Source organism: Anolis sagrei, chromosome 11, assembly GCF_037176765.1.
Source record: "Anolis sagrei isolate rAnoSag1 chromosome 11, rAnoSag1.mat, whole genome shotgun sequence".
In the NCBI taxonomy this organism is placed as follows: Eukaryota; Metazoa; Chordata; class Lepidosauria; order Squamata; family Dactyloidae; genus Anolis; species Anolis sagrei.
Genome location: NC_090031.1, coordinates 10,558,291 through 10,586,092, shown reverse-complemented (window position 1 = coordinate 10,586,092; position 27,802 = coordinate 10,558,291). Strand labels below are relative to the sequence as shown.

At 44.3% G+C, this 27,802-nt stretch overlaps 1 protein-coding gene across 5 annotated transcripts in view; it reads left to right on the top strand.

Annotated features, from left to right (window-relative positions):
- Positions 1-27,802, top strand: part of TNC (tenascin C) — a 114,262-nt gene that overhangs the window by 38,354 nt on the left and 48,106 nt on the right. For 3 of the 5 annotated variants that reach the window (XM_067471881.1, XM_067471882.1, XM_067471883.1), the window contains exons 4-12: positions 4,062-4,325; positions 4,427-4,542; positions 4,631-4,787; positions 6,950-7,219; positions 11,455-11,640; positions 13,304-13,393; positions 16,328-16,591; positions 24,569-24,841; positions 27,354-27,626. In XM_067471881.1, the coding sequence (XP_067327982.1) occupies positions 4,062-4,325; positions 4,427-4,542; positions 4,631-4,787; positions 6,950-7,219; positions 11,455-11,640; positions 13,304-13,393; positions 16,328-16,591; positions 24,569-24,841; positions 27,354-27,626 (1,893 nt within the window). The remainder of the gene's footprint in view (positions 1-4,061; positions 4,326-4,426; positions 4,543-4,630; positions 4,788-6,949; positions 7,220-11,454; positions 11,641-13,303; positions 13,394-16,327; positions 16,592-24,568; positions 24,842-27,353; positions 27,627-27,802) is intronic. The other 2 variants (XM_067471885.1, XM_067471884.1) reach the window with 1 other exon arrangement.

Sequence of the window (27,802 nt, the reverse complement as noted above, 5' to 3'; positions counted from 1 at the left end):
AACTCTGGTGCTTTCCTGCTACAGTGTTGCTAAAGTTCTGGTGGTGAAAATTTCAGAACTCTAACAAAACTTTCAAAATTTCATTATAAATGGCAGTTCCTAATCGGTTTTGTCATAAAAATCACCAATAACAAAATAATAATGAAATTTTGGAAGTTTTGTTAGAGTTCTGAAATTTAGAGTTCTGGTGGTGAAAATTTCAGAACTCTAACAAAACTTTCAAAATTTCATTATAAATAGCAGTTCCTAATTGGTTTTGTCATAAAAATCACCAATAACAAAATAATAATGAACTTTTGGAAGTTCTGAAATTTTCACCACCAGAACTCTACATTTCAGAACTCTAACAAAACTTCCAAAATTTCATTATTATTTTGTTATTAGTGGTTTTTATGACAAAACCAATTAGGAATTGCCACTTATAATGAAATTTTGAAAGTTTTGTTAGAGTTCTGAAATTTTCACCACTATAGCAACACTGTAGAAGCAAAGCATCAACGCCATTTAGTTTTGTAAGTACTTTAGATCCATTTAGAACCATGGATTGCCAATAATAATAGTAATATTTATTTATTTATTTATTTATTTATTTATACCCCGCCACCATCTCCCCAAGGGGACTCGGGGCGGCTTACATGAGGCCAAGCCCAACAACACATCAGTAGCAAGCAAATAAAACAGTACAATTAATATAACTTACATATAAACAATAACACAGAGAATTTAAAAACCTTATGGCCAGGCCAAATGTAATAAATTATTTTTTTAAAGTAAACACTGGGTGTGAACAGAGGTAGGATGTATCTAAGCTGGAGGGTTTTAAAAGATGATGTAGAGAGACCAACCCACTGCCCATGTCTAATGTTTATGTATTTATTTATTTAAGCTATTTATATTCCGCCCTTTTCACCATGCAGGGGACTCAGGGCGGATTACAATGCACATATACATGGCAAACATTCAATGCCATTAGACATACAACATATATAGACGGACAGAGAGGCATTTTAACATTCCAGTTTCTGGCTTCATGAGGAATGCTCGATTTTGGCCACCGGGGGAGCTGCCGCTTCACTGTCCATTTGTGACACCGGGTCCTTTGATGGAGTACTTCCTCATTCTTCTGCATGCTGCTGGAAGGTTTTATGGCATTGTAAATTAGTTAAATTAGCCTCCCCGCATAAAGTGGTATCTAAATTTCCTACTTGACAGATGCAACTGTCTTTCAGGTTGCATAGGTCAACAGCAAGCTAGACTATTACTCCGACCTGGGCTGGCTTAGAACTCATGACCTCTCGGTCAGTAGGGATTTAATGCAGCTGACTACTAACTAGCTGCGCCACAGCCCGGTCCTCTGTTATGCATATTGGCTGCTCCTGATGAACAGCAGACAGTTTTCATGCATCTTGGGCACTTGCAATGTGTATTGGGCGCTTGTACTATGAGTACTTGTGATGTGAGATTTGCCTGTAAGCCTATAATTATAGCCAAGGACCACACCTTTTTGCACATAGGTTTTTCTATGCAAAAATATGTGGTTTTCCTGTACAAATAAAAATGACTCCTCTGCGATTAGTTACTTCCAGGCCCTGATCATTTCCATTGAAGTCTGACATATCTTATCCTCTTATAATAGCCTTTCAGAAGTTTTCAAGTTCCAGTCTCATATTTCACAGAAAATAATGGCTAGGTTTCTGTTGGTGACATAACACAAACCGCATGTCAAATCACTTCATTAGAAAGTAGGTATGGATTGGCAATTTTGAACACTGATATATATCAAAACATACAGAGAGAGATGAATGTAAGTTCGTGGATACCAACTTCTGTTGCATTAATAATAATAATAATAATAATAATAATAATAATAATAATCTTTATTTATATTACGTTCTACTTCCCTGAGGGGACTCAGAGAAGATAACAGAACACATACAATATAGTAATAATTATGATTATTTATTTATTTATTTATTTACAGTATTTATATACTGCTTTTCTCACCCCTAGGGGGACTCAATGTATATACAACAATAACATTATAATAATATAATATTAAAAATCTATATAAATAAAAATGTAATGTTCTTTTGTGGGATTAACATAACTCACAAACTACTGGATGAATTGACACAAAATTTGGACACTACACCCCTAACAAACCAGTAAGTGACCATTAATATTATTATTATTATTATTATTATTATTATTATTATTATTGTTTAGTTGGTTTTTGTCCACCTTTCTCCTGATATAGGGACTTGAAGTGGCTAAACCCCTCCCCAAAAAATAGCGGAAAGGTCTTTAAAACCCAAAAAAAGCTAAATGATGATACAGCACATGTGGGAAAACGACAGCTCCCAGCATCCCCTAGACCAGGCCCTTTAAGGGAGGAAGATGCTCCAAATGCACTGCTTCCAAGCCGCAAGCTTGCTTCTCCTTGGATTTCTTTGAGAGCATCCCAATCCATGCATATTTCCTATTTACTATTCCTGGACTGCAGCTCCCAGCAACCCTCCAGATAGCTAAGATATGTAGATTAGATAGAGATAGATAGTAGGTAGACAGATCAATCTGGAGGATTGCTGAACACGTAGAGAAGGAAGAAAGGGAGGGAAGAAAGAAAGAAAGAAAGAAAGAAAGAAAGAAAGAAAGAAAGAGGGGAAGGAAGGAAAGAGGTAGAGAAGGAAAGAGGGAAGGAGGGAAGGAGGGAAGGAGGGAAGGAGGGAAGGAGGGAGGGAGGGAAGGAAGGAAGGAAGGAAGGAAGGAAGGAAGGAAGGAAGGAAGGAAGGAAGGAAGGAAGGAAAGGAGAGAAAGAGGGAGGGAAGATTGACCACAGCAACGCATGGTGGGTACAGCTAGTATAATATAAATAATCTATATAAATAAAAATGCAATGTTGGTTTGTGGGATTAACATAAAACCACTGGGTAATTTGACACAAAATTTGGACACAATAGTCCAACGAGTGTCCATCACCCCTAAACACACAGACACACACATACAAAATCCCAGCGGAACATACTTAAAAACCCCAAAAATACACCATATATACATATATACATACACTCATATACATATACACATGCACACATTCATACACACACATGTATATATATGCACAAACACAGAAATATACACATACACACACATACATATACATACACATATATACATATACACATGTACACACATATACATATACACATATATACACCCACATATATACACCTCTCTCTCTCTCTCTCTCTATATATATATATATATACATCCAAAAACACATATATACACAAATATATACACACACAAAACACATATACACAGACTGGGCCACAGCAACACGTGGCAGGGGACGGCTAGTAATAATAATAACAATAATAATAATAATAATTAATAATAATAATCCATTTGAAGTAGCCAGGTATTACTGCCCTTCCTCTTTACCTTAAAATTATAAGGAAGGAAGGAAGGAAGGAAGGAAAGGAGAGAAAGAGGGAGGGAAGATTGACCACAGCAACGCATGGTGGGTACAGCTAGTATAATATAAATAATCTATATAAATAAAAATGCAATGTTGGTTTGTGGGATTAACATAAAACCACAGTAATAATATAATAATAGTAATAATATCATAATAATATAGTATTATTAAAATAATAATACAACAGTGGGTTGTTGTAGCTTTTTTCGAGCTATATGGCCATGTTCTAGAGGCATTCCCTCCTGACGTTTCGCCTGCATCTCTGGCAAGCATCCTCAGACGTAGTGAGTTCTGTTGGAACTAGGAAAAAGGGTTTATATATCTGTGGAATGACCAGGGTGGGACAAAGGACTCTTGTCTGCTGGAGCTAGGTGTGAATGTTTCAACTGACCATCTTGATTAGCATATAATGGCCTGACAGTGCCTGGAGCAAATTTTTGTTGAGAGGTGATTAGATGTCCTTGTTTGTTTCTTCTCTGTTGTTGTGCTGTTGTAATTTTAGAGTTTTTTTAATACTGGTAGCCAGATTTTGTTCATTTTCATGGTTTCCTTCTTTCTGATGAAATTGTCCCTTTGCTAGTATCACCTCCAAAGGATCTGAAAGTTGTAGACGTGACAGACAAGACGGTCAACTTGGAATGGAAGAATGAAAATGTTGTCACCGAATACCTCATCACTTACGTCCCTACCGGCATTGGTGGCTTAGAAATGCAGTTCAAGGTGCCTGGAAACAGATCATCAACCACCATCCGAGAGCTGGAACCCGGTGTGGAATATTTCATCCGGGTCTTTGCTGTCCTCAAGAATAAAAAGAGCATCCCCATCAGTGCTCGGGTTGCCACTTGTGAGTATCTTAATTAAGGATGGAAATAGGATTCAGTTTGAAACATAGTTCTATGCTGCAATTCTCACCCCATGTCCCTTCTTTGTGTCTGTGCATCTCAGATTTGCCTGCACCCGATGGCTTGAAGTTCAAATCTGTCAAAGAGACATCAGTAGACGTGGAGTGGGACCCCGTGGACTTTCCATTCAGTGGATGGTTGATCGAGTTTAACAACCTGGTAAGGATCCTAAACATGAGGTTTCTGCTGTGACACAAAAAGTCTTGGTTTCATTCCAATGTCATCAAATCCCACCCTTGCATTGCAGAAAGAAGAAGACAATGGAGCCATAAGAAGCAGTTTAGAAAGTCCAAGGACGTCCTACATGCAAATAGGCCTGGCTCCAGGACAGCAATATAATGTGTCGCTTTATGTAGTGAAGAATCAAACCAGGGGACCCGGTCTCTCCAAAATAGTGACAACAAGTAAGTCATCATTGGATGTACAGAGCATCTGAGGTCATTGCCCACTAAGCTCTCTGATAGGGACCTCAAAAAGGAACCAAGTGGAGACCCCTTTTACCCAGGATAATAATTCTTTCAGGGTAGATTCCTCATAATAATAATAATAATAATAATAATAATAATAATTTATATTCTGCCCTTCTCCCTGTGGGGACTCAGTGTAAACAGATACCAGCAAACATTCAGTGACTTGTTACAATACATTGAGACGCACAAACACAAACAAAGGCAAAGGCTTCTCCTTTCATTGCCGGCTTTGAAGGAGGTGCTCTTCTCTGGCTATGGGAGAGATGCTGTTCTCCATTTCCAAGCTGAGGAGCCTGTGTTGTCACCTCCTGGTCATGTGACCAGCATGACTACTTGGAGTGTCTTATTTATTTATTTATTTATTTATTTATTTATTTATCTATTTATTTATTTACGACATTTATACGCCACCCATCTCACCTCAAAGGGGACTCATAGCGGCTTACAATCTATATAAATAAAAATGTAATGTTCGTTTGTAGTATTCACAGAACGCAAAAACCAGTGGGCGAATTGGCACCAAATTTAGACAGCATACACCTAACAACCCAATGTATGTCTGTCACTCTAAATGTTTTAATTTTGTCATTTTGGAGTTGTAGTTCTTGGGATTTATAGTTCGCCTAAAATCAAAGAGCATTCTGAACTCCACCAGGGATGGAATTGAACCAAACGTGGCACACAGAACTCCCATGACCAACAGAAAACACTAGAAGGGTTTGACCTTGAGTTTGGGAGTTGTAGTTCACCCACATCCAGAGAGCACTGTGGACTCAAACAATGATGAATCTGGGCTAAATTTGGCACAAATATTCCATATGCCCAAATATGAACACAGATGGAGTTCGGAGGAAATAGACCTTGACATTTGGGATTTGTAGTTACTAGGATTTATAGTTCACCTACAATCAAAGAGCATTCTGAGCCCCACCAAGGACAGAATTGTGGCAAACTTCCCACACAGAACCCCCATGACCAACAGAAAATACTTAAGGCCACCCAGTCCAACTCCCTTCACCGGGGCAAGAAGGCGTAATCAAAGCCCTCCTGACAAAGAGCCACCCAGCCATAGATATAGATAGATAGATAGATAGATAGATAGATAGATAGATAGATATGATTCACACACACACAGATATAGTATCATAGATTTGAAAAGGAACCCTAAAGAAGGGCAATTCTATGTTGCATGTTCCAGAGTAGCAAACCCAGACAATCTTCACATCAACACTGACAAAGAAACAGCAAGAAATACTGTTTACCCACAAGCAGAAAGAAATTACATATATTAGAAACCAACACTTTCTCATTATTTTATTTTCCAGTTCACCAGACTGGGCGACAACAACGCATGGCAGGGGATGGCTAGTTTATTTATTTATTTATATCTGACATTTATATGCCGTCCTTCTCACCCCGAAGGGGACTCAGAGCGGCTTACAAGATATATATATACATACAATATATTATATTACTAGCATACTACAATATCAGTATTCTATATTACTATATTGTACTATACCATTATATTGTGATATTATTAGTAACATTACATGTAATATAAAATATATAATTATAATATCATATTATATGTCTTTCCCACCAAAGCGGTACCTATTTATCTACTCACATTTGTATGTTTCCTTATTTATTATTTATTTTTGTTTATTTATGTTTTCAAACTGCTAAGTTGACAGGAGCTGGGCTAACAGTGGGAGCTCACCCTGTTCTGTGGATTCAAGCTGCCAACGTTCAAGTCAGCAGCACAAGGGTTTAACCCATTGCACCTATATACTTATATTACTTATTTTTCCATCCAGTGGGAACAAAATAACATTTCCAGTTCTGATATCAGATTCCAGTGGTGGCTTACATCTCTTGAGTCAAAACAGTGGGGAACCTTTTCTGGGGTTTGATCCAAACTTTAAAGAAACTATCTGAATATCTCTATATCAAGGTATAAGTAAAACATGGAGTCACTTCTACATCCGCACTGACATTAAAGCCCAAGCCAGCACTATTGAAAACCAAGGCAGACTCTTGGATCTTGTCTCACAATTTCTAACATCCCATATTGTCCTTCTTTTTGCTTTTAGGACTTGATGCTCCAAGCCAGATTGAGGCCAAGGATGTTACAGACACCACCGCCTTGATCACATGGTTTAAACCCTTGGCTGAGATCGATGGGGTTGAGTTGACTTACGGGCCGAAGAGTGCTCCAGGGGACCGGACATCGATTGATCTCTCCGAGGATGAAAGCCAGTTCTCCATTGGAAACCTGAAGCCGCACACAGAATATGAAGTGACATTGACGTCCCGACGAGGGGAGATGGAGAGCGATCCTGTGACAGAAACATTTATCACAGGTAAATGTTGGAGCATCTCTAAAATATATGTATTTGTTTATTTATTTAAAACATTTATATTCCGCCCTTCTCACCCCAATATATACGGCAAACATTCAATGCCGGGACAAGAATTCATATGAGTATACATAAATATTTAAAACATTTATCAAAATATTAACATACACCATTTAAAACCATCTTGATCATCTGTGTCAAATCTAAATTGGCCTGGTAAAGTTTCCTAACGCTGCGTTATTGCACTGTCCCAAAAAGCTTGGTCCCACAGCCAAGTTTTTACCATCCTTCTGAAGGACAGGAGGGAGGCGGCCGATGTGATCTCTCCAGGAAGAGAGTTCCATAGGCGGAGGCAATCACCAAGAAGGCCCTGTCTCTCGTTCCCCACCAATCGTGCCTGTGACAATGGCGGGATGATGAGCAGGGACTTCCCGGAGGATCTTAATCTCCGGGATGGTTCATAGGGGTAGATGCATTTGGACAGGTAAATCGGGCCGGGGCCATTTGGGGCTTTATAGGCCTAAGCCAGCACTTTGAATTGTGCCCGGTAGCAAACTGGCAGCCAGTGGAGCTGGCATAACATGGGAGTTGTGTGCTCACTATATGCCACCCCAGTTATTAACCTGGCTGCCTCTCGTTGGACTATTTGAAGCTTCCGAGCAGTCTTCAAGGGCAACCCCACGTAGAGTGCGTTGCAGTAGTCTATCCTGGATGTAACGAGAGTGTGGCTAAGTCTGACTTCCCAAGGTAAGGGCGCAGCTGGTGCACAAATTTATTTAGAAATGTATCCATTTTTCAAGAAATAAGTACTGAAATAATATTCAAATTCACTAGAGTTGTGCGTGGATCCATTTACCTTTGTTACATCTGTTCTGTTCTGACGCATGGTGAGCCTGTAAAGAATTTTCTTTAGAACAGGGCATGCAACCTTTGCCCAGCGGGAAGCCAGGGGGGCCCAAGGAGAAGTTCTCAGAGGTTTTCCACCACAAATGATCTTTAGATGGCTTGTGAAGTATAACAAAGTCCTTTATTAATGAACAATCAAACAAAACTTTTCTTGTCTTCAACGAAGTTAAACAAATGCTTCCAGGCTTTTATGCAACTGGTGAGTTCCTAATCTTGCCCACGAAGGACAGGCAACTGTCCTCAATAACTTCTTCTTTACTTTAAAGGAAAAATCCCCCTTTTAACTTCTCCCAGGCTGACTGTAATCTAACCCTTACTGATGTGGGCTCCGCTACCGGGTCGAACTGCGTCTCGGAGCACCGAGTGGACCTACCAGTAAAGGCTTAGATATTCTCCAGCTGGAGTTCTTTGGTCTTTCCTGGAAATCTTTGGAGACTCTTAAGACTGGTTCTCTGGAAAGTCTTGATGCTCTTAAGACTGTTTCCCCCCAGAAAGTCTTAAGGGTGAAGCTTTAGCTTTCCTTGCTGAGACTGACTAAAAATGGCTCCCTTCCCTTCCCAATTGCCCTGAGCAAGGGGTGGAACCAAAACATAACGATGATGGACAGGAGACTTGCCCTATGACTGCAACCAAAGGAAACCACCTATCTGCAGAGTCCCTTAAACCTTGAACTGCAAGCAAACATTTAATACAAAGCAAATAAATGTGGAGTTCCTGGTACAGCCGTACCAGCACAGTTCTTTTGTTACTTTTGTTACCCTCAGGACAGGCCCATAGCCAGGATTTCGTTTCGGGGAGGGGGGCTGAATTTTTTCAGGGGGGTTTTTGGGGGGACTGGGTTTCGGGGGGGGGGGGGCTGAGTCTGAGTGAAAGAGGGTCTACCCTAGCAAACCTTTTGTATCGTTACCCCAATACCCCCATGCATATGGGATATATTGAGTATGGTGATCAGATCATGATATGAATAAACATAACAGTTTAAATAATGCACCAGTAAGGCCTTTTCGCGAACCACCATGAGAATTTCGGGGGGGGGGGGCTGAAGCCCCTCAAACCCCCCTCCCCCCTGGCTACATGCCTGCCTCAGGAGCATGAAACGGGAAGCTCCCTCCCGGTACAAAAATCAGCTCAACACAAAAGCAAGCAGGAGCCAATCCCAGCTCCTCCCTGCTTTTCATGAGCAGCCTCCTTGCCTTGGAAAGAGTATGTGTGTGGTGTGCAGGCCCAGAAAGCATTCCCATCTGCCTGCAGCCTAGCGCCTCCTCTAGAGTAAGAAACAGAACTTGCCTTCTTGCCTTGGAAAGTGTGTGTGTGTGGCATGCAGGCTCAGAAAGAGTGTGTGCCTGCCTGCAGACGAGCACTTCTCCTTTAGAGTAGAGAAACAAGTAAGAAGCCTTCTTAAAGTGCATGCCTGCTTGCAGCTGAGTGCCTCTCCCCTAGAGCTGAAATGCTTATGACATTATGTTTGGTTTACTGCTTTTTTGTATTTTGTTTATTGTAGTCATATGTTCTGTGTTTTACTGCAATGTTGTTTATTTTATTGTAATTTGTTGTTTGGGCTTGACATCATGTAAAATTCCCCAAGTCCCCGTTGGGGAGATGGTTGCGGGGTATAAATTAAGATTGTTATTATTATTATTATTATTATTATTATTAGCCATCCCCTGCTGTGGCTCACATGGGAGTTCTGTGTGGGAGGTTTGGCCCAATTCTATCATTCGTGGGGTTCAGAATGCTCTGTGATTGTAGATGAACTATAAATCCCAGCAGCTACAACTCCCAAATGACAAAATCAATTTTTTTGAGTGAAGGACATCCATTAGGTTGTTAGGTGTCTTGTGTCCAAATGTAGTGTCAATTTGTGTCAATTCGTCCAGTGGTTTTTAAGTTGTGTTAATCCCACAAACGAACATTACATTCTTATTTATATAGATGATGATGATGATGATGATGATGATGATGATGATGATTATGGGAAGAGGAGCCTGGGAAGCCCTCTGCCCAATGGCCCGATAGAAAACAGATCTTTCAGCACTCCAGAATAAAAACAGATATCTCCCCCCCCCCCCCCCAAATTTTGGGAGGCTCCAAAAGCCAAAACACAAAACAGGTCAAAGTTTACCCAGATTGCACAAGCCTAAAATTTACATAGCGTTTTGTGGAGACTTCTTTATTTAGTATCAAAAGCATTGCATAAATTAGTATAGAACCGATAAAAATAGAAGGGGCACAGGGGGCTAAATATCTTTTGACCAAAAATGGGCAACAGCAACGGCATTGTCTGTAGCCTCCAACAATTCTTCCTCTGTACACGAGGCAGCGCACAGTGGACAAGCATACAGATGCGGAGTTGTCTGTTCTGCTCCACAGTCACACAAGGTGTGGGATTCTTTTAGGTCGTGCCATTTTGCCAGGTTGTCTTTTGTTCTGCCCACTCCACTTCTGAGTCTGTTCAGGGACTTCCAAGTTGCCCATTTTTGGTTTGCCCCTGGAGGAAGACCCTCTCTTGCGGGGGGCCATCCAGCTGGGATTTCCTGGTTTAGCTGCCCAGAGGGAGACCCTTGCTGTTTCTGGGGGGACACCAAGAAGAGTGGTAGTTCTCATAAAGCTTTTCGTTGATTTGAGTCTACTGGGAGGAGACTGGTAGCCATGTCCTGCGCAGCTTTCACACTGTTCAACCTTATTTCTCTCACATTTAGCAGCAACTTCCCGTCTCACATCGGGAGGGGGGGGGGACAATTCCAGCTAGCTTGTAGAGTTTATCAACAGGTGTAGGTTTAAGACATCCTGTGATTATTCCGCATGTTTCATTCAATGCTATTCAATGGGCAGACCTATGCCAAACAGGACAGGCATACTCGGCAGTTGAGTAAGACAAGGCCAGGGCTGACGTTCTTACTAATTTGGGGTCTGCACCCCATGTGCTGCCAGTAAGCTTCTTCAGGATATTATTGCATGCAGCTACTTTGTGCTTGGTGTTCAAGCAGTGTTTCCTATATGCTAGTGTTCAACCTAAGGTGACACCGAGATATTTAGGATGGAAACAATGTTCAAGCTCTTTTTTTGGTGGAGACTGAAATAGCAGGTATATGAGAAATGGATGTTGACGAGACAGAGATTAGTAGTGTCCAACCTTTGGTCCTCCAGGTGTTTTGGACTTGCTCCCAGAATTACTGACCCTTGACCAGAGCTTCTGGTCAATGGAGTTGGAGTTACAAACATCTGGAGGACCAAAAGTTGGACACCAATGACATACAGGGATTCATTCCCCAATAAACTTCAAATTTACTACCAAAAAATGTCACATTTTCCCCATCCAACTCTTTACGTAGATCTGGATGCTCCAAGAAGTCTGAAACGCCTCTCCCAGACAGACAACACTATCACCCTTGAGTGGAAGAACAGCCAAGCCACACCTGAAATGTATAGGATCAAATATGCCCCAATTTCTGGAGGAGATCATATTGAAGTCACTGTGCCCAGAAGCAACCAAGCCACCACCAAAGCTACACTCACAGGTAAGGTTCTGCGGAAATTCCTTTTGAAACAAATCACTCTAATCCTGCTATTAACCTCAACTAGAGAAGACCCTCTGGACCAGGTAAGGGCAAACTTCGACCCTCTAGGTGTTTTAGACTACAACTCCCACAATTTAGGAATTGTGGGAGTTGTAGTCCAAAGCACCTGGAGGGCCAAAGTTTGCCCATGCCTGCTCTGGACTAATGAGGCTCACCTACATGCGAACCCACCATTCAATAAATCTAAATCTACTGGACTTAGGACAAACCAATGGGATTCAGGCAAATGTCATTTTATTCCTTTAGAATGTGTATACCAGGGGTCTTCAAACTACGGCCCGCGGGCTGGACCCGGCCCCCTGAGGGCATTTATCCGGCCCGCGGGATGTGGAGAAGGTTGAGTCCCCCTTTGGGGCTGCGTCTCCTGCCACTTCCCTTGGCCCAGCCTGGCCTTCTCCTATCTTCGGGATGGATCTTCGCCTCATCCCAAAGGCAGGAGATGGTGAAGGAGGCAGTGAGCAAAGCAGCTTTGGGGCTGTGTTGCCTGCTGCTTCCCTGGCCCAGCCTGGCCTTCTCCTGCCTTCAGGACAGACCTCGTCTCATCCCAAAGGCAGGAGATGGCGAGGGAGGTGGCAGGCAAAGCGGCTTTGGGGCCGGGTTGCCTGCCGATTCCCTTGGCCCCGCCCGGCCTCCTCCTGCCTTCGGGACGGGGCCTCACCTCATCCCGAAGGCAGGAAATGGCGGGGGAGGCGGCAGGCAAAGTGGCTTTGGGACCGTGTTGCCTGCAGCTTTCCTAGGCCCAGCCTGGCATTCTCCTGGCTTCGGGATTGGGCCTCGCCTCATCCCGAAGGCAGGAGATGGTGAGGGAGGCGGCAGGCAAAGCGGCTTTGGGGCCGTGTCGCGTGCCGCTTCCCTTGGCCCAGCCTGTCCTTCTCCTGCCTTCGAGACGGGGCCTTTCCTTATCCCGAAGGCAGGAGATGGCGGGGGAGGCGGCAGGCAAAGCGGCTTTGGGGCCGTGTCACCTGCAGCTTCCCTTGGCCAAGCCTGGCCTTCTCCTGCCTTCAGGATGGGTCTTCACCTCATCCCGTAGGCAGGAGATGGCAAGGGAGGCGGTGGGTGAAGCAGCTTTGGGGCCGCTTCCCCTGCTGTCTCCCTTGGCCCAGCCTGGACTTCTCCTGCCTTTGGGATGGGGCCTTCCCTCATCCCGAAGGCAGGAGGAGGCGAGGGAGGCAGCAGGCGAAGCGGCTTTTGGGGCTGTATACATTCAAATAATGGAAACTCAGCCTGCATTGGAGCCCCCAGTGGCGCAGTGGGTTAAACCCCTGTACCAGCAGGATTGAAGACCGACACGTCGCAGGTTCGAATCTGGGGAGAGCACGTATGAGCTCCCTCTGTCAGTTCCAGCTCCTCATGCGGGGACATGAGAGAAGATTCCCACAAGGATGATAAAACATCAAAACATCCGGGTGTCCCCTGGACAACGTCCTTGAGACAGCCAATTCTCTCACACCAGAAGCGACTTGCAGTTTCTCAAGTTGCTCCTGACATGACAAAAAAAAAGCCTGCATTGGCATATACGACAATTATGATGAAATTATGTGTATCTGACTCTCGTTTCTTTCATCAAGGAATGGTTGTGTGACTTTCCCCCCTTTTCATGTAGGTTTGAGGCCTGGAACAGAATATGGCATTGGCGTGACAGCTGTGAAAGAGGACAAGGAAAGTGCTCCGGCTACCATTAATGCTGGAACTGGTAAGACAAGTTCTAATAATAATAATAATGATAATAATAATAATAATTCTCATCAAGATTTTCAGGAGTAGGATTGGGAAACTCCCATCACTTAACCTCTTTAAATATGGTAAACGCAGCTTCAGAGTGATGGAATAACCATTCTTTTCCTGGTTATTTCCTGTTTAATTGTGCAATCCCTACTTTGAAAGTTGTTGTTCTGCACCAGAAACTTTGTTTTTTGTAGTTGCCACAAACTGGGTTGAATTGGTTGAGACTGAAGAAGAGAAGGCTGAGAGGGGATATGATAGCCATGTATAAATATGTGAGAGGAAGCCACAGGGAGGAGGGAGCAAGCTTGTTTTCTGCTTCCCTGGAGACTAGGACGCGGAACAATGGCTTCAAACTACAAGAGAGGAGATTCCATCTGAACATGAGGAAGAACTTCCTGACTGTGAGAGCCGTTCAGCAGTGGAACTCTCTGCCCCAGAGTGTGGTGGAGGCTCCTTCTTTGGAAGCTTTTAAACAGAGGCTGGATGGCCATCTGTCAGGGGTGATTTGAATGCAATATTCCGGCTTCTTGGCAGGGGGTTAGACTGGATGGCCCATGAGGTCTCTTCCAACTCTATGATTCCATGATTCTATGAGACTTTAGGAGATGTTCATTGAAAAACTATAGCGAAATGTGCTGATGCAGGATGTCTCGCTTTTGCAGCTTAATAAACTTTTTCCAAGTTTTTTTAATGATAGAACCAATTAGGAAATGACATTTATAACCAAGCAATAAAAATTGTGTTACATAGTAGAGTTGTGCACGGATCCGTTTGCCTTTGTTACATCCTTGCTTTCGTTACTTTTGTTACGTTTGGGAGTACATAACGGGAAGCCCCCTCCTAGTACGAAAATCAGCTCGACATGAAAGCAAGCGGAGCTGATCTTTGTCTGCTTTTCGTGAGCAGCCCCCTAGCTTTGTGGCATGCTGGCCTAGAAAACACGCATACCAGCTGCAGCCGAGTGCCGCCTCTAGAGTAGGAAACGGAACTTGTCTTCTCCTTGCCTTGGAATGAGTACTTTTGTGATGTGCAGGCCCAGAAAGCCTGCAGCCAAGCACCTTTCCTCTAGAGTAGAGAAATATGTAAGAAGCCTCCTTAAAGTCTGCAGCTGAGCACCTCTCCTCTAGAGTAGAAACAGCTTAAATACCTAAAATGACCGGAAGGGGAATCTGGAAAGCCAACCCCCATAATGGGCCAATAGAAAATGAATCTTTCGGCACCTCAGAGAGAAAACGGATAACTGCCTTCCCAATTTCAGAAGGCTCCCAAAAATGTTCGGGGGCCCCAATGAAAGTCGGAACACAAAACGGGTCAAGGTTTACCCAGATTGCACAAGCCTATTACATAATGTGCATAGAATCATACAATCCTAGAGTTGGAAGAGACCACATGGGTCATCCAGTCCAACCCCATTCTGCCAAGAAGCAGGAAACATGCATTCAAAGCACTCCCAACAGATGGCCATCCATCCTCTGTTTAAAAGCTTCCAAAGAAGGAGCCTCTACCACATTCCAGGGCAGAGAGTTCCACTGCTGAACAGCTCTCACAGTCAGGAAGTTCTTCCTAAGGTTCAGATGGAATCTCCTTTCTTGTAGTTTGAAGCCATTGTTCAGCGTCCTAGTCTCCAGGGCAGCAGAAAACAAGTTTGCTCCCTCCTCCCTATGAGTTCCTCTTATGTATTTATTCGCAGCTATCATGTCTCAGCCTTCTCTTCTTCAGGCTAAACATGCCCAGCTCTTTAAGCTGCTCCTCATAGGGCTTGTTCTCCAGACCCTGGATCATTTTAGTCGCCCTCCTCTGGACACATTCCAGCTTGTCAATATTGTGCCCGGAATTGGACACAATATTCCAGGAGTGGTCTAACCAAGGTGGAATAGAGCATGGGTAGCATGACTTCCCTGCATACTATAACTTAGGCGCCTGTGATTGGCTATTTTACTCTCCAACATTTCACAGATGAAATTGTAACACACTATTTATTTATTTATTTATTTATTTATTTATTTCGTGTACTTCTACTCCGTCCTTCTCAACCCCCAAGGGGGGACTCAGGGCAGCTTACAAAAAGGCACAATTCGATGCCTGCACAATAATACAAATAAACGTGTAAAAACAGCAATTAAAGCAATTAAGACAGTTAAAACAATCAATATATATCACAGTCAATAAACCAATCTCAAGCTCAGCGTTCGCCAACTCAGAGTCCATATTTCGTTATCTATTCCTATCAGTCGTCATAGTCCTTTATTCATCTGCCAGATTGCCCAAACGCCTGGTCCCAAATCCATGTTTTTAATTTCCTTCTAAAGGAAAGGAGGGATGTCGCTGATCTACTTTCCCCGGGGAGTGAATTCCACAGGTGAGGTGCCACCACCGAGAAGGCCCTGCTCCTCGTCCCCACCAATCTCGCTTATGATAGAGGCGGGGCCGAGAGCAGGGCCTCCCCAGATCTTAAACTCCGAGGTGGGATGTAGAGGGAGATCTGTTTGGACAGATACGCTGGGCCGGAACCATATAGGGTTTTGTAGGTCAAAACCAGCACTTTGAATTGTGCTTGGAATTGGATCAGCAGCCAGTGGAGCTGACATAGCAGAGGGGTGGTATGCTCCCTGTATGACGCTCCGGTGACTAATCTGGCTGCCTCCCGCTGGACTAATTGAAGTTTCTGAACAGTCTTCAAAGGCAACCCCACGTAGAGTGCGTTGCAGTAATCTATCCGGGATGTAACAAGAGCGTGGACCAATGTGGCCAGATCCGAGACTCTCTCCACTACACGAGAGTGTAGACAATATAGCATTTTTTTTATTAATGTTGGGAGCAATGGCAGTTGTTTGCTTTCTCTAAACCTTCTGGGAAACCACTGCAGAATTTCCTTTAAAAAAACTCTTCTTTCTGCTTACAGATTTAGATAGTCCAAAAGATTTGGAGGTCACTGATCCTACTGAAACCACTCTCACCCTGCGATGGAAGCGACCCTTGGCCAAAATTGACCGCTATCGCCTTAGTTACCTGACTCCTTCTGGGAGGAAGAACGAGATCGAGATTCCAGTAGACAGCACCTCTTACATCCTAAGGTCATTAGACGCAGGGATAGAGTACACCATCAACCTCGTGGCGGAGAAAGGGAGGCACAAGAGCAAACCCTCAACAGTGACTGGCACGACTGGTATGTAACGTTTTTTCAGCTTGAATTCTATTTTCTTTTAATCAGCTTCTCATATATTTTTCCCTAAGGTTTCTCAACATGTTTTGACATTGAACTTTTTCTTTTAGCTCCAGTGTAGCTTCTATGGGAAGGGGATGATTACGAAGCAGCGTGTTGACTTTTTAGCACTGTCTTCTTGCATTACATTTATTCGTGTTAGAAAACTGTTGATGTGAATTCTATGAAGCAAGTCAATGACTGGGGACATGCAGCTAAAAAGCTTTAGGAAATCTTATCCTTACACGAATCTCTTTTTTTTTCTCAAGCTGACAGCATGGCTCACCCTAAGTAGGTTTCCGTTAGAGTTGTGCACAGATATTCGTTTCTCCCATTTCCTTCGTTTCTTTGATATCTTTTGCTTCTTTGGGGGGCACGGAACAGGAAGGCCACTCCCACTACGAAAATCATCTCAACACTAAAGCAAGCAGGAGTGGGTGCCCGGCTCCTGGCCTGTCTTTTGGCATCACAGAGTAAAAGGTGCTTCGCTGCAAGTGCTGGCAGGTGTGCGGAAAGAGAGTGTGTATGTGGCATACAGGTACAGAGTGCTCTGGGTCTGCATACCATGCATGCACTCTCTTTCCAAGGAAAGTATGTGTCTGGCATGGAGAAGTATCCGTACTTGTCTGCAGCTGAGTGCCTCTTACTCTAGAGTAAGAAAAGCACAGTTGCAGGCCCTGGAAGGTGTAGGTGCTCTGGGTCTGCATACCACACATGCACTCTCTTTCCAAGGAGAGTATGTGTGTGGCATGGAGGAGTGCCCATACCTGCTGGGGCCTGCAGCTGAGTGCCTCTTACTCTAGAGTAAAAGGAGCTCAACTGCAGGCTCTGGCAGGCACAGGTGCTCTGGGCCTGCATGCCACACATGCACTCTCTTTCCAAGGAGAGTATGTGTGTGGCATGGAGGAGTGCCCGTACCTGCAAGGGCCTGCAGCTAAGTTACTCTAGAGTAAAAGGAGCTCAACTGCAGGCCCTGGCAGGCGCAGGTGCTCTGGGCCTGCATGCCACACATGCACTCTCTTTCCAAGGAGAGTATGTGTGTGGCATGGAGTAGTGTCCATACCTGCCAGGGCCTGCAGCCAAGTGCCTGTTACTCTAGAGTAAAGGGAGCTCAACTTCAGGCTCTGGCAGGCGCAGGTGTTCTGGGCCTGCATGCCATACATGCACTCTCTTTCCAAGGATGGTATTTGTATGGCATGGAGAAGTGCCCGTACCCGCCAGGGCCTGCAGCTGAGTGCGTCTTACTCTAGAGCAGTGGTTCTCAACATGGGGTCCCCAGATGTTTTTGGCCTACAATTCCCAGAAATCCCAGCTAGTTTAGCAGCTGTTAGGATTTCTGGGAGTTGAAGGCCAAAAACATCTGGGGAGCCCAGGTTGAAAACCACTGCTCTAGAGTAAGAGGAGCTCAAATGCAGGCCCTGGCAGGCGCAGATGCTCTGGGCCTGCATGCCACACACACACACACTTACTTTCTGAGGAGATTGTATGTGGTGTGCAGGATGGCCCGCGCCTGCCAGTGCCTGCAGCCAGGTCCCTCCCCTAGAAATGGGTCTGGGTTTACCCAAAATGCACAACCATAGTTTTCATGGCCAAGTGGGGAATTGAACCCTGGTCTCCAGGGTCATAGTCCAATGCTGAAACCAGCACAACATACTGGTTATCATAAGGCATTGTGCCTCTCTTCGTTGACTAAATTAGGGAATCACTAACATTGTTGTACTCCACAATAGAAAAAAATCTAGCTTTACTGTAGTTTTCATCTAGGCTGAGGCAGGTAGTGCCTTTTTAAATTTACCAAGTAAAAATCCCCAAATGTATATGTTGTAAATCACCAGGAGCTGTCCACATGAAAGGAATATTTACATACGTATGGAAAGCTCTTCACTAAAAAAGAGCAAATGTGGAATCCATTAGAACCACACAAACTTGACTTTTTTCTTGGAGAGGGATGGTGCTCAAGTGCACAAAACTTTAATCTCTCTCTCTCCTTAAAGATGATGGATAGTCAGACTCTTCCAAGAAATGTGCAAAGCATCTTGAACCAAAGCCATCCAAAGACCCCCCGCTTCTACTGTCTAGAAAAGATGGACTTTTCTGGCATCAACATCCAAGGAAGTCTGTTTTGATCCACATCAAGGGCAGACCAGTCGTTTTCTAGCTTACGGGCAGGAGAGACCTCCTTGCCTCCTGCTGCGGGCTGGAGTCGTTCTTGTCCTAATATATAAGGATCAGAATGATTTCTCAAACAAGGGTCCCAAGGATGCTGTGACCCAAGAAGTCAACGCCTTTAGCGTGAGTGAGGAACCTCCCTTATTGAGCTAAATCATGGGAGACATGTCACTGAATCTCCTCCGTGCTTAAACGACACAGAGTTCCTTTACATTCCCAGAAGGAAGTTCATGACTCGGTCAATAGGCCATGATGATGTGGTCTGGAGAATCCAACTTGATTTTTTCAGCTGGTTTCCTTGATTCTTTCATCTCTTAGAGCAGGTATGGGCAAATCCAAGTCCAATGGGGCCAGATGCAGCCCCCTGGGCTCTTTTCTCAGGCTCTCCTCTCTCTCACCATCTTATCCTTCCTTCTTTCTTTCCTTCCTCCTTCCCTTCTTTCGTTACCTCTCTCTTTCTCCCTCCCTCCCTTCTTCCTTCCCTTCCACCCTTTCATCCTTCCTTCTTTCTTTCCTCCCTTCTTCCCTGTCTCCCTCTTTCCCCTTCCTTCCTTTCTTCCTTCCCTTTCCCTGTTGTCTTTCCTTCCTTCTCCCTTTCCTCCCTTTCTTCCCTCCCTCTTTCTCCCTTCCTCCTTCCTTCTCTTCCACCCTTTCGTTCTTCCTTCCTTCCTTCTCTCCCTCTTTCCTCCCTCCTTCCCTCTCTCCTTCTTTCTCCTTCCCTTTTCCTTTTGTCATTCCTTCCTTCTCTTTTTCCTCCCTCCCTTCCCTCCCTCTTTCTCTCCCCCTCCTTCCTTCCCTTTTCCTTTTGTCATTCCTTCTCTCTTTCCTCCCTCCCTTCCCTCCCTCTTTCTCTCCCCCTCCTTCCTTCTCTTCCACCCTTTTGTCCTTCCTTCTTCTTCCCTCCCTCCTTCCCTCTCTCCCTCTTTCTCCTTCCTTCCTTCCCTTTTCCTTTTATCTTTTCTTCCTCCTCTCCCTCTTTCCTCCCTCCTTCCCTCTCTCCCTCTTTCTCCTTCCTTCTTTTCCTTTTCCTTTTGTCTTACCTTCCTTTTCTCTTCCCTCCTTCTTTCTCCCTCCCTCCTCCCTTCTCTTCCACCCTTTCATCCTTCCTTCGCTTTCCTCCCTCCTTCCCTCTCTCCCTCTTTCTCCTTCCTTTTTTCCCTTTTCCTTTTGTCTTTCCTTTCTTCTTTCTTTCCTCCCTTCCCTCCCTCTTTCTCCCTCCCTCTTTCCTTCTCTTCCACCCTTTCATCCTTCCTTCCCTCTCTCCCTCTTTCTCCTTCCTTCCTTTTTTCCTTCCCCTTTCCTTTCGTCTTTCCTTCCTTCCCTTCCTCCCTCCTTCCCTCTCTCCCTCTTTCTCCTTCCTTCATTCCTTTTTCCTTTTGTCTTTCTTTCCTTCTCTCTTCCCTCCCTCCTTCTCTTCCTCCCTTCTTTCTCTTTTTCCTTCCTTATTCCCTTCCACCTCTTTGTCATTCCTTCTTTCTCTTTTGTCTTTGAACTGTTGGGTTCAAAGATGAGCCCCTGAACCTCAAAAGCAGTTTTCTCTATCTTTGGGGATCAAAGGCACGGCAATATGAAATGAATACTATTTCTCCGCACAGTCAGCGTCCACCGAAACCTTGCCTTCCAGTAAGATTCCCCTTCCTATGAGAAACAACAGTGAGGAATTGCATTGGAATTCTTTATGACATTCACATCCTCTAGAGAAATAAAATGTGCCATATATAGTGAAGGCAGAAGCCCGAGCTGCAGGCTTTGTTTAGACTAAAATGTAATACATCGTGGAATTTCTCTTTTGGAAGGAATGTTTATAGCTCTGTATCTGTTGTTCGTCCAAGAAGCTCTCCACTCGAGCGTGTATTTATTCTATATTAATCTACCTACTATGTCTGGACTCCAATCCTTCAGCTCAGCCTCTACGTTTATGCATTTCCTCCTTTGAGGAAGCTCTGAAAAATTCAGCTGAGGTTCATGCCTTTGCTTTGGCCATTTTGCCTTTCCTTGTACCAGCAATTAATAATAATAATAATAATAATAATAATAATGCATTTTATTTATATTCTCCCCTTCTCACTCAGAGCGGGTTACAGCATTTACAGCAGACATAGGCAAACATTCAATGTCTTTACAATCACATACAATGAGATGCACAAACACAAACAAAGGCAAAGGCTTCTCCTTTCATTTCCGGCTTCTCATCTCTGGCTCTAGGGAGGTGCTTTTCTCCATTTCCAAGCTGGGGATTTTGCGTCGTCACCTCCTGGTTGTGTGGCTGGCAAGATTGCTTGGAGCATCTCTTTGCCTTTTCCCGCCAAAGCGATATCTATTTATCTACTCACATTTACATGTTTTCAAACTGGAGTTTGGCACGAGCTATGGCTGAAAGGCAAGAGCTCACCCTGCTTCACGGATTCGAACTGCCAACCTTCAGGTCAGCAGTTCAGCAGCACAAGAGTTTAACCCATTGCACACACAAACAAAGGCAAAGGCTTCTCCTTTCATTTCTGGCTTCTCATCTCTGGCTCTGGGGAGGTGCACTACTGCAGACCATTCTTGATTTCGGGTTTTCTTTTGCTGTTTTGTAACTCTCTTTTTTTTCCACTTCAGCAGCACATGGGTTTAACCCATTGCACAAACAAAGGCAAAGGCTTCTCCTATCATTTCCAGTTTCTCATCTCTGGCTTTGGGGAGGTGCTTTTCTCCATTTTCAAGCTGAGGAGCTTGCACTGTCACGTCCTGGTTGTGTGGCTGGCAAGATTGCTTGAAGCATCTCTCTGCCTTTTCCTGCCAAAGCGGTACCTATTTATCTACTCATATTTGCATGTTTTAAGCTGCTAGGTTGGCAGGAGCTATGGTTGAAAGACAGGAGCTCACCGCGCCTCTCTGATTTGATCTGCCAACCTTCAGGTCAGCAGTTCAGCAGCACAAGGTTCTAACCCATTTCACAAACACAAACAAAGGCAAAGGCTTCTCCTTTCATTTCCGGCTTCTCATCTCTGGCTTTGAGGAGGTGCTTTTCTCCATTTTCAAGCTGAGGAGCTTGCACTGTCACGTCCTGGTTGTGTGGCTGGCAAGATTGCTTGAAGCATCTCTCTGCCTTTTCCTGCCAAAGTGGTACCTATTTATCTACTCACATTTGCATGTTTTCAAACTGGAGTTTGGCAGGAGCTATGACTGAAAGACAGGAGTTCACCCCGCCTTGTGAATTCGAACTGCCAACCTTCAGGTCAGCAGTTCAGCAGCACAAGGGTTTAACCCACTGAACAAACACAAACAAAGGCAAAGCCTTCTCCTTTCATTTCTGGCTTCTCATCTCTGGCTCTAGGGAGGTGCATTACCGCAGACTATTCTTGATTATGAGTTTTGTTTTGCTGTTTTGTGACTCTTTTTTTTTTTTTTTTTTGCAAATTACATGACCCTGGAAACCAAAAAATAAGACCCTGGACTTGTCATAGCTGTCCAACCTTGGCACGATTGCCTACCTATGAATCCCTTTGTTTGCTAGTCCATGAGCAGGAAAATATTTTAGACTGTGTTATACTTACTTAGGCAATCCCTCGTTGTCAGAGAATGATGGCCTTCCAAGGTCAGTGTACTGGCAGTGGGTCCGTAGGTGACTGGGGCTCTATTCTTGATCTACATCTTCTCCCGCAGTGAGAGGATTGGTTTCCAGGTGGAAGACAGTCCGGTCGGGATTGGCTTGACATGCCTTCCTCTTGGCACGTTTCTCCCTTTCACCCTCCATTCGTGCTTCTTCAAATTCTACAGCACTGCTGGTCCCAGCTGACCTCCAGTTGGAGCACTCAAGGGCCAGGGCTTCCCAGTTCTCAGTGTCTATGCCAGAATTTTTAAGGTTGGCTTTGAGCCCATCTTTAAATCTCTTTTCCTGCCCACCAACATTCCCTTTCCCATTCTTGAGTTTGGAGTAGAGCAACTGTTTTGGGAGACGGTGGTCGGGCTTCCGGACAATGTGGCCAGTCCAGCGGAGTTGATGGCAGAGGACCATCACTTCAATGCTGGTGGTCTTTGCTTCTTCCAGCACTTTGACATTTGTCCACTTGTTTTCCCAAGAGATTTGCAGGATTTTTCGGAGGCAACACTGATAGAATTGTTCTAGGAGTTGCATGTGACATCTGTAGACAGTCCACGTTTCACAGGCGTATAGCAGGGTTGGGAAGACAATAGCTTTATAAACAAACACCTTGGTATCCCTACGGATGTCCCAGTCCTCAATCATTCTCTGCTTCATTCAGAAAAATGCTGCACTCGCAGAGCTCAGCCAATGTTGTATTTCAGTGTCAATGTTGACTTTTTTGAACCCCAGTGGAGTCAGTACCTTGTCCGTCTGTAGATAGTCCACGTCTCTCAGGCGTATAGCAGGATTGGGAAGACAATAGCTTTATAAACAAGCACCTTGGTATCCCTACGGGTGTCACTCTCTGCTTCATTCAGAAAAATGCTGCACTTGCAGAGCTCAGGCAATGTTGTATTTCAGTGTCAATGTTGACTTTTTTGAACCCCAGTGGAGTCAGTACCTTGTCCGTCTGTAGATAGTCCACGTCTCTCAGGCGTATAGCAGGATTGGGAAGACAATAGCTTTATAAACAAGCACCTTGGTATCCCTACGGGTGTCACTCTCTGCTTCATTCAGAAAAATGCTGCACTTGCAGAGCTCAGGCAATGTTGTATTTCAGTGTCAATGTTGACTTTTTTGAACCCCAGTGGAGTCAGTACCTTGTCCGTCTGTAGATAGTCCACGTCTCTCAGGCGTATAGCAGGATTGGGAAGACAATAGCTTTATAAACAAGCACCTTGGTATCCCTACGGGTGTCACTCTCTGCTTCATTCAGAAAAATGCTGCACTTGCAGAGCTCAGGCAATGTTGTATTTCAGTGTCAATGTTGACTTTTTTGAACCACAGTGGAGTCAGTACCTTGGCTGTCTGTAGATAGTCCACGTTTCACAGGCATATAGCAGGATTGGGAAGACAATAGCTTTATAAACAAGCACTTTGGTATCCCTACGGATGTCCTGGTCCTCAAACACTCTCTGCTTCATTCAGAAAAATGCTGCACTCGCAGAGCTCAGGCGGTGTTGAATTTCAGTATGACTTTTTTGAACCCCAGTGGAGTCAGTACCTTGGCCAGTTCCTTCAAGTTTAAACTAAAGTACATAGCAAAATTGCCATCGCAATGGCATGGGAGTTACGAACTCCAGATGAGTGGGTCTCCATATTGACTTGTGCCTCTGTCTACAAGAAAGGGTTGGACCGTTCGTTCATAGGTAAGTAATGAACAGAGCTTGTGATACAACTTCAAAGGAAACCCCAATCCAGGGCATGCCATTCACATCAAAGCTTCCGTCTCTGCATTTTCATTAATGCATCACCATAAAAGCTTTGGATCTGCAAATACTCAATCTTTAATTTTAATGTAAATCCTTCCAAAGCCCTATGAAACATAATTAATGCTTGTAAAACCATTTCAGCGGAGATCAGTCCCCGAATTGTCTTTGAGGTCCTGCAACTTAACCTCGCCCTTTCTCGGCTGTGTTGTTAACGTCTCCTCGGGAAACCTTATCCGGCGATTCTCTCATGAAGCAAAATCGATACAGTCGCGCGTGTGTAAAAGAAAGGGAGATGGGCTCATAAATATGTAATGGCGTGCAAGTGGAATTCATTAACAGAGGAAAAGCTCCAATTTGACAAAGCCTTGGCATTCCCTGGGTTAAGCCAGCTTGCAAATCTGATTAACCAATTGACTCTCTGTCCTTCTCCAGAGGAGGAACCTGAGCTGGGGAACTTATCAGTCTCAAAAGTTCACTGGGATGGATTCCAGCTCACCTGGACAGCCGCCGATGGGGCCTATGAGAGCTTTATTATCCAGGTGCGGGAATCCAACCTACCCGAAGATGCACGGAATCTCACTGTTCCTGGTGGTTTACGGTCTGTGGACCTCACTGGCCTCCTACCAAACACTCTCTACACCATCACCCTTTACGGGGTCACTCAGGGCTACAGAACAAAACCCCTCCAGGTTGAATCTACGACAGGTATTTCTTGTTTCATCCCTCCAGCATCTTCAGGTTCCCCTGGCTTTCTCTTTCCTTCCTTTGCAGAAAGAGGCATTTGCCCAACTTCTGGATCAGCTCTTTGATTATCATCTCTTCTAGCTTCAGCATTTCATCTCATAGGAATGGCTCGAGCTTTGAAAGATCAGGGCGGACACCAGTTTGCATGTTCTTCGCTCCTCCTGGTTTTGCTTTGTTTTTTGTTTGTTTGTTATTTTGAGAAATAAAGCATGATGAGAGATGATGATGATAATAATAATAATAATAATAATAATAATAATTTATATTCCACTCTATCTCCCCGAGGGATATAGAGCATAGAACACATACAGTGGTCCCTCACTTATCGCGGGTGTTATGTTCTAGGACCACCTACGATAAGTGAAATTCCTCGAAGTAGGGACGCCCCCTCCCCTTCTCGCCCTCTTATTTATTTATTTATTTATTTATTTACAGCTTTTATATTCCGCCCTTCTCACCCCGCAGGGGACTCAGGGCAGATTACAGTGTACACATATATGGCAAACATTCAATGCCAATTTTTGACATACGAACATATACAGACATACACAGAGCCTATTTAACTTTTTCTGGCCACCAGGGGAGCTGTCGCTTTCATCGTCCATCTGCGACGCTGATGAAGCACTTCCGCATTCCCCGCATGCTTCCCCGCTGGAATGCTCTGCTGGAGTCTTCTTTATGGCCTCATAAATTAATTAATTTTAGCCTCCCCACACATTAAGGTGGTACCAAATTTTCCTACTTGACAGATGCAACTGTCTTTCGGGTTGCAAAGGTCGACAACAGGCTACACACAATTGGTTGGAAACCCACTCCAACCCGGGCTGGCTTCGAACTCATGACCTTTTGGTCAGAGTGATCTTAATGCAGCTGACACTCAGCCAGCTGCGCCACAATCCCAGAATTACCTTCCTCTTCCTCCTCCTCGTCGCCACCTGGGCTTCTTGCCGCCGCTTGAGCCTCTTCTTCCCTCCTCAATCACAGGGCCCAAGCGGCGGTGCCTCTCTCTCTCTTTCACTCAGTGTTCCCTCGCTACTTAATTTTCAAAAAGCCGCAAAACAGCGAGTCTGCAATAAGCGAACTGCAAAGTAGCAAGGGACTGCTGTATACAGCAAATATTCAATGCCGTAATACAATCAACAAGGACAGACAATACATAAACAGGCGTAAGGACAGACAATACATAAGATATCATTACTTCCCAAGAGTCCTCTCTCAACTCTTAATATTGGCATTTTGTTTTGCTTTCACTGTTGCTCCCAATAATAATAATAATAATAATAATAATAATAATAATAATACTGAGTTATCGAAGGCTTTCATTGCCAAAATCACTGGGTTGCTGTGAGTTTTCTGGGCTGTATGGCCATATTCCAGAAGCATTCTCTCCCAATGTTTCGCCCACATCTGTGACAGGCATCCTCAGAGTTTGTGAAGTCCATTGGAAACTAGGCAAGTGGGGTTTATATATCCATGGAATGATGTCCAGGGTGGGAGAAAGAACTCTTGTCTGTCTGTGGCAAGTGTGAATGTTGCAATTGGCCACATGATTAGCATTGAATAGCCTTGCAGCTTCAAAGCCTGACTGCTTCCTGCCTGGGGGAATCTTTTGTTGGAAGGTGTTAGCCCAACAAACAATCAGGGCCGGCTAACACCACCCAACAAAGGATTCCCCCAGGCAGGAAGCAGCCAGGCTTTGAAGCTGCATGGCTCTTCAATGCTAATCATGTGGCCAATTGTTAGCCCAACAAACAATCAGGGCCGGCTAACACCTCCCAACAAAGGATTCCCCCAGGCAGAAAGCAGCCAGGCTTTGAAGCTGCATGGTTATTCAATGCTAATCATGTGGCCAATTGTTAGCCCAACAAACAATCAGGGCTGGCTAACACCTCCCAACAAAGGATTCCCCCAGGTAGGGGGACATTCGCATTGGCCTCCAACAAACAAGAGTTCTTTCTCTCATCCTGGATATTATTCCACAGGTATTTAAACCCTACTTGCCTAGTTTCCACCAGACCTTACAACCTCTGAGGATGCTTACGATAGATGTGGGTGAAACGTCTTGAGAGAATGCTTCCGGAACTTGGCCATACAGCTCAGAAAACTCACAGCAACCAAATAATAATATCTGTCTCAGAGAAGCATCACTTCTGAACCTAAGTTCTCTGGCCTAAGCCAAGTTATCCCTTAATTCACTGCACCTAACCATTACTGATATAGCATTTCTTTGTAAGATATGGTCGAAAAAGAGTTTCTTCATCTTCTGTAGCAAGCTAGGCTGCATCATGCTTTGTTTTGCATGACCTTGATGAATGTCTTCCTTTTAGGGTCGCATCTCTATTGCAGCTTCCTCACTTCTTTCTTGCTTGACTCGTCTCTCCGTTCCATCTCCTGCTTCGCAAATTGGGAACATGGATCAGGCTTCAAATTCTCTCTCACACACAAAGTCAATGTTTTTTTCCCTCTTCTTTAGCCACCAAACCAGACGTTGGTGATCTAACCATTTCGGGCATCACCCCTGAAAGCTTCAACCTTTCCTGGACGGCCACCAACCAAGCCTTCAAGATGTTTACCATTGAGATTATTGATTCCAACAGGTTGCTGGAGCCCAAGGTGTATAATGTCTCTGGCAATTTGAGAACTGCACATATCTCAGGGTTGTCCCCCAAAACTGATTTCATTATCTACCTCTATGGAGTCACTAATGGTTTCCGGTCTCAGACACTGACTGCTGCAGCTACTACAGGTATATGATCTCTGATACCACATATGCTAATGCATGCTTTGTTTCCTTTGCAGTTTTCTTTCCAGGACCCTTCCTAGCCTCCTTTCTATTAAATTACATTTGCCTTCTGTTGCCTTTTATGGAAAGGTGGAAATACACAGCCAAAAGGTAGACAACTACATCCCTATGGAAAGATT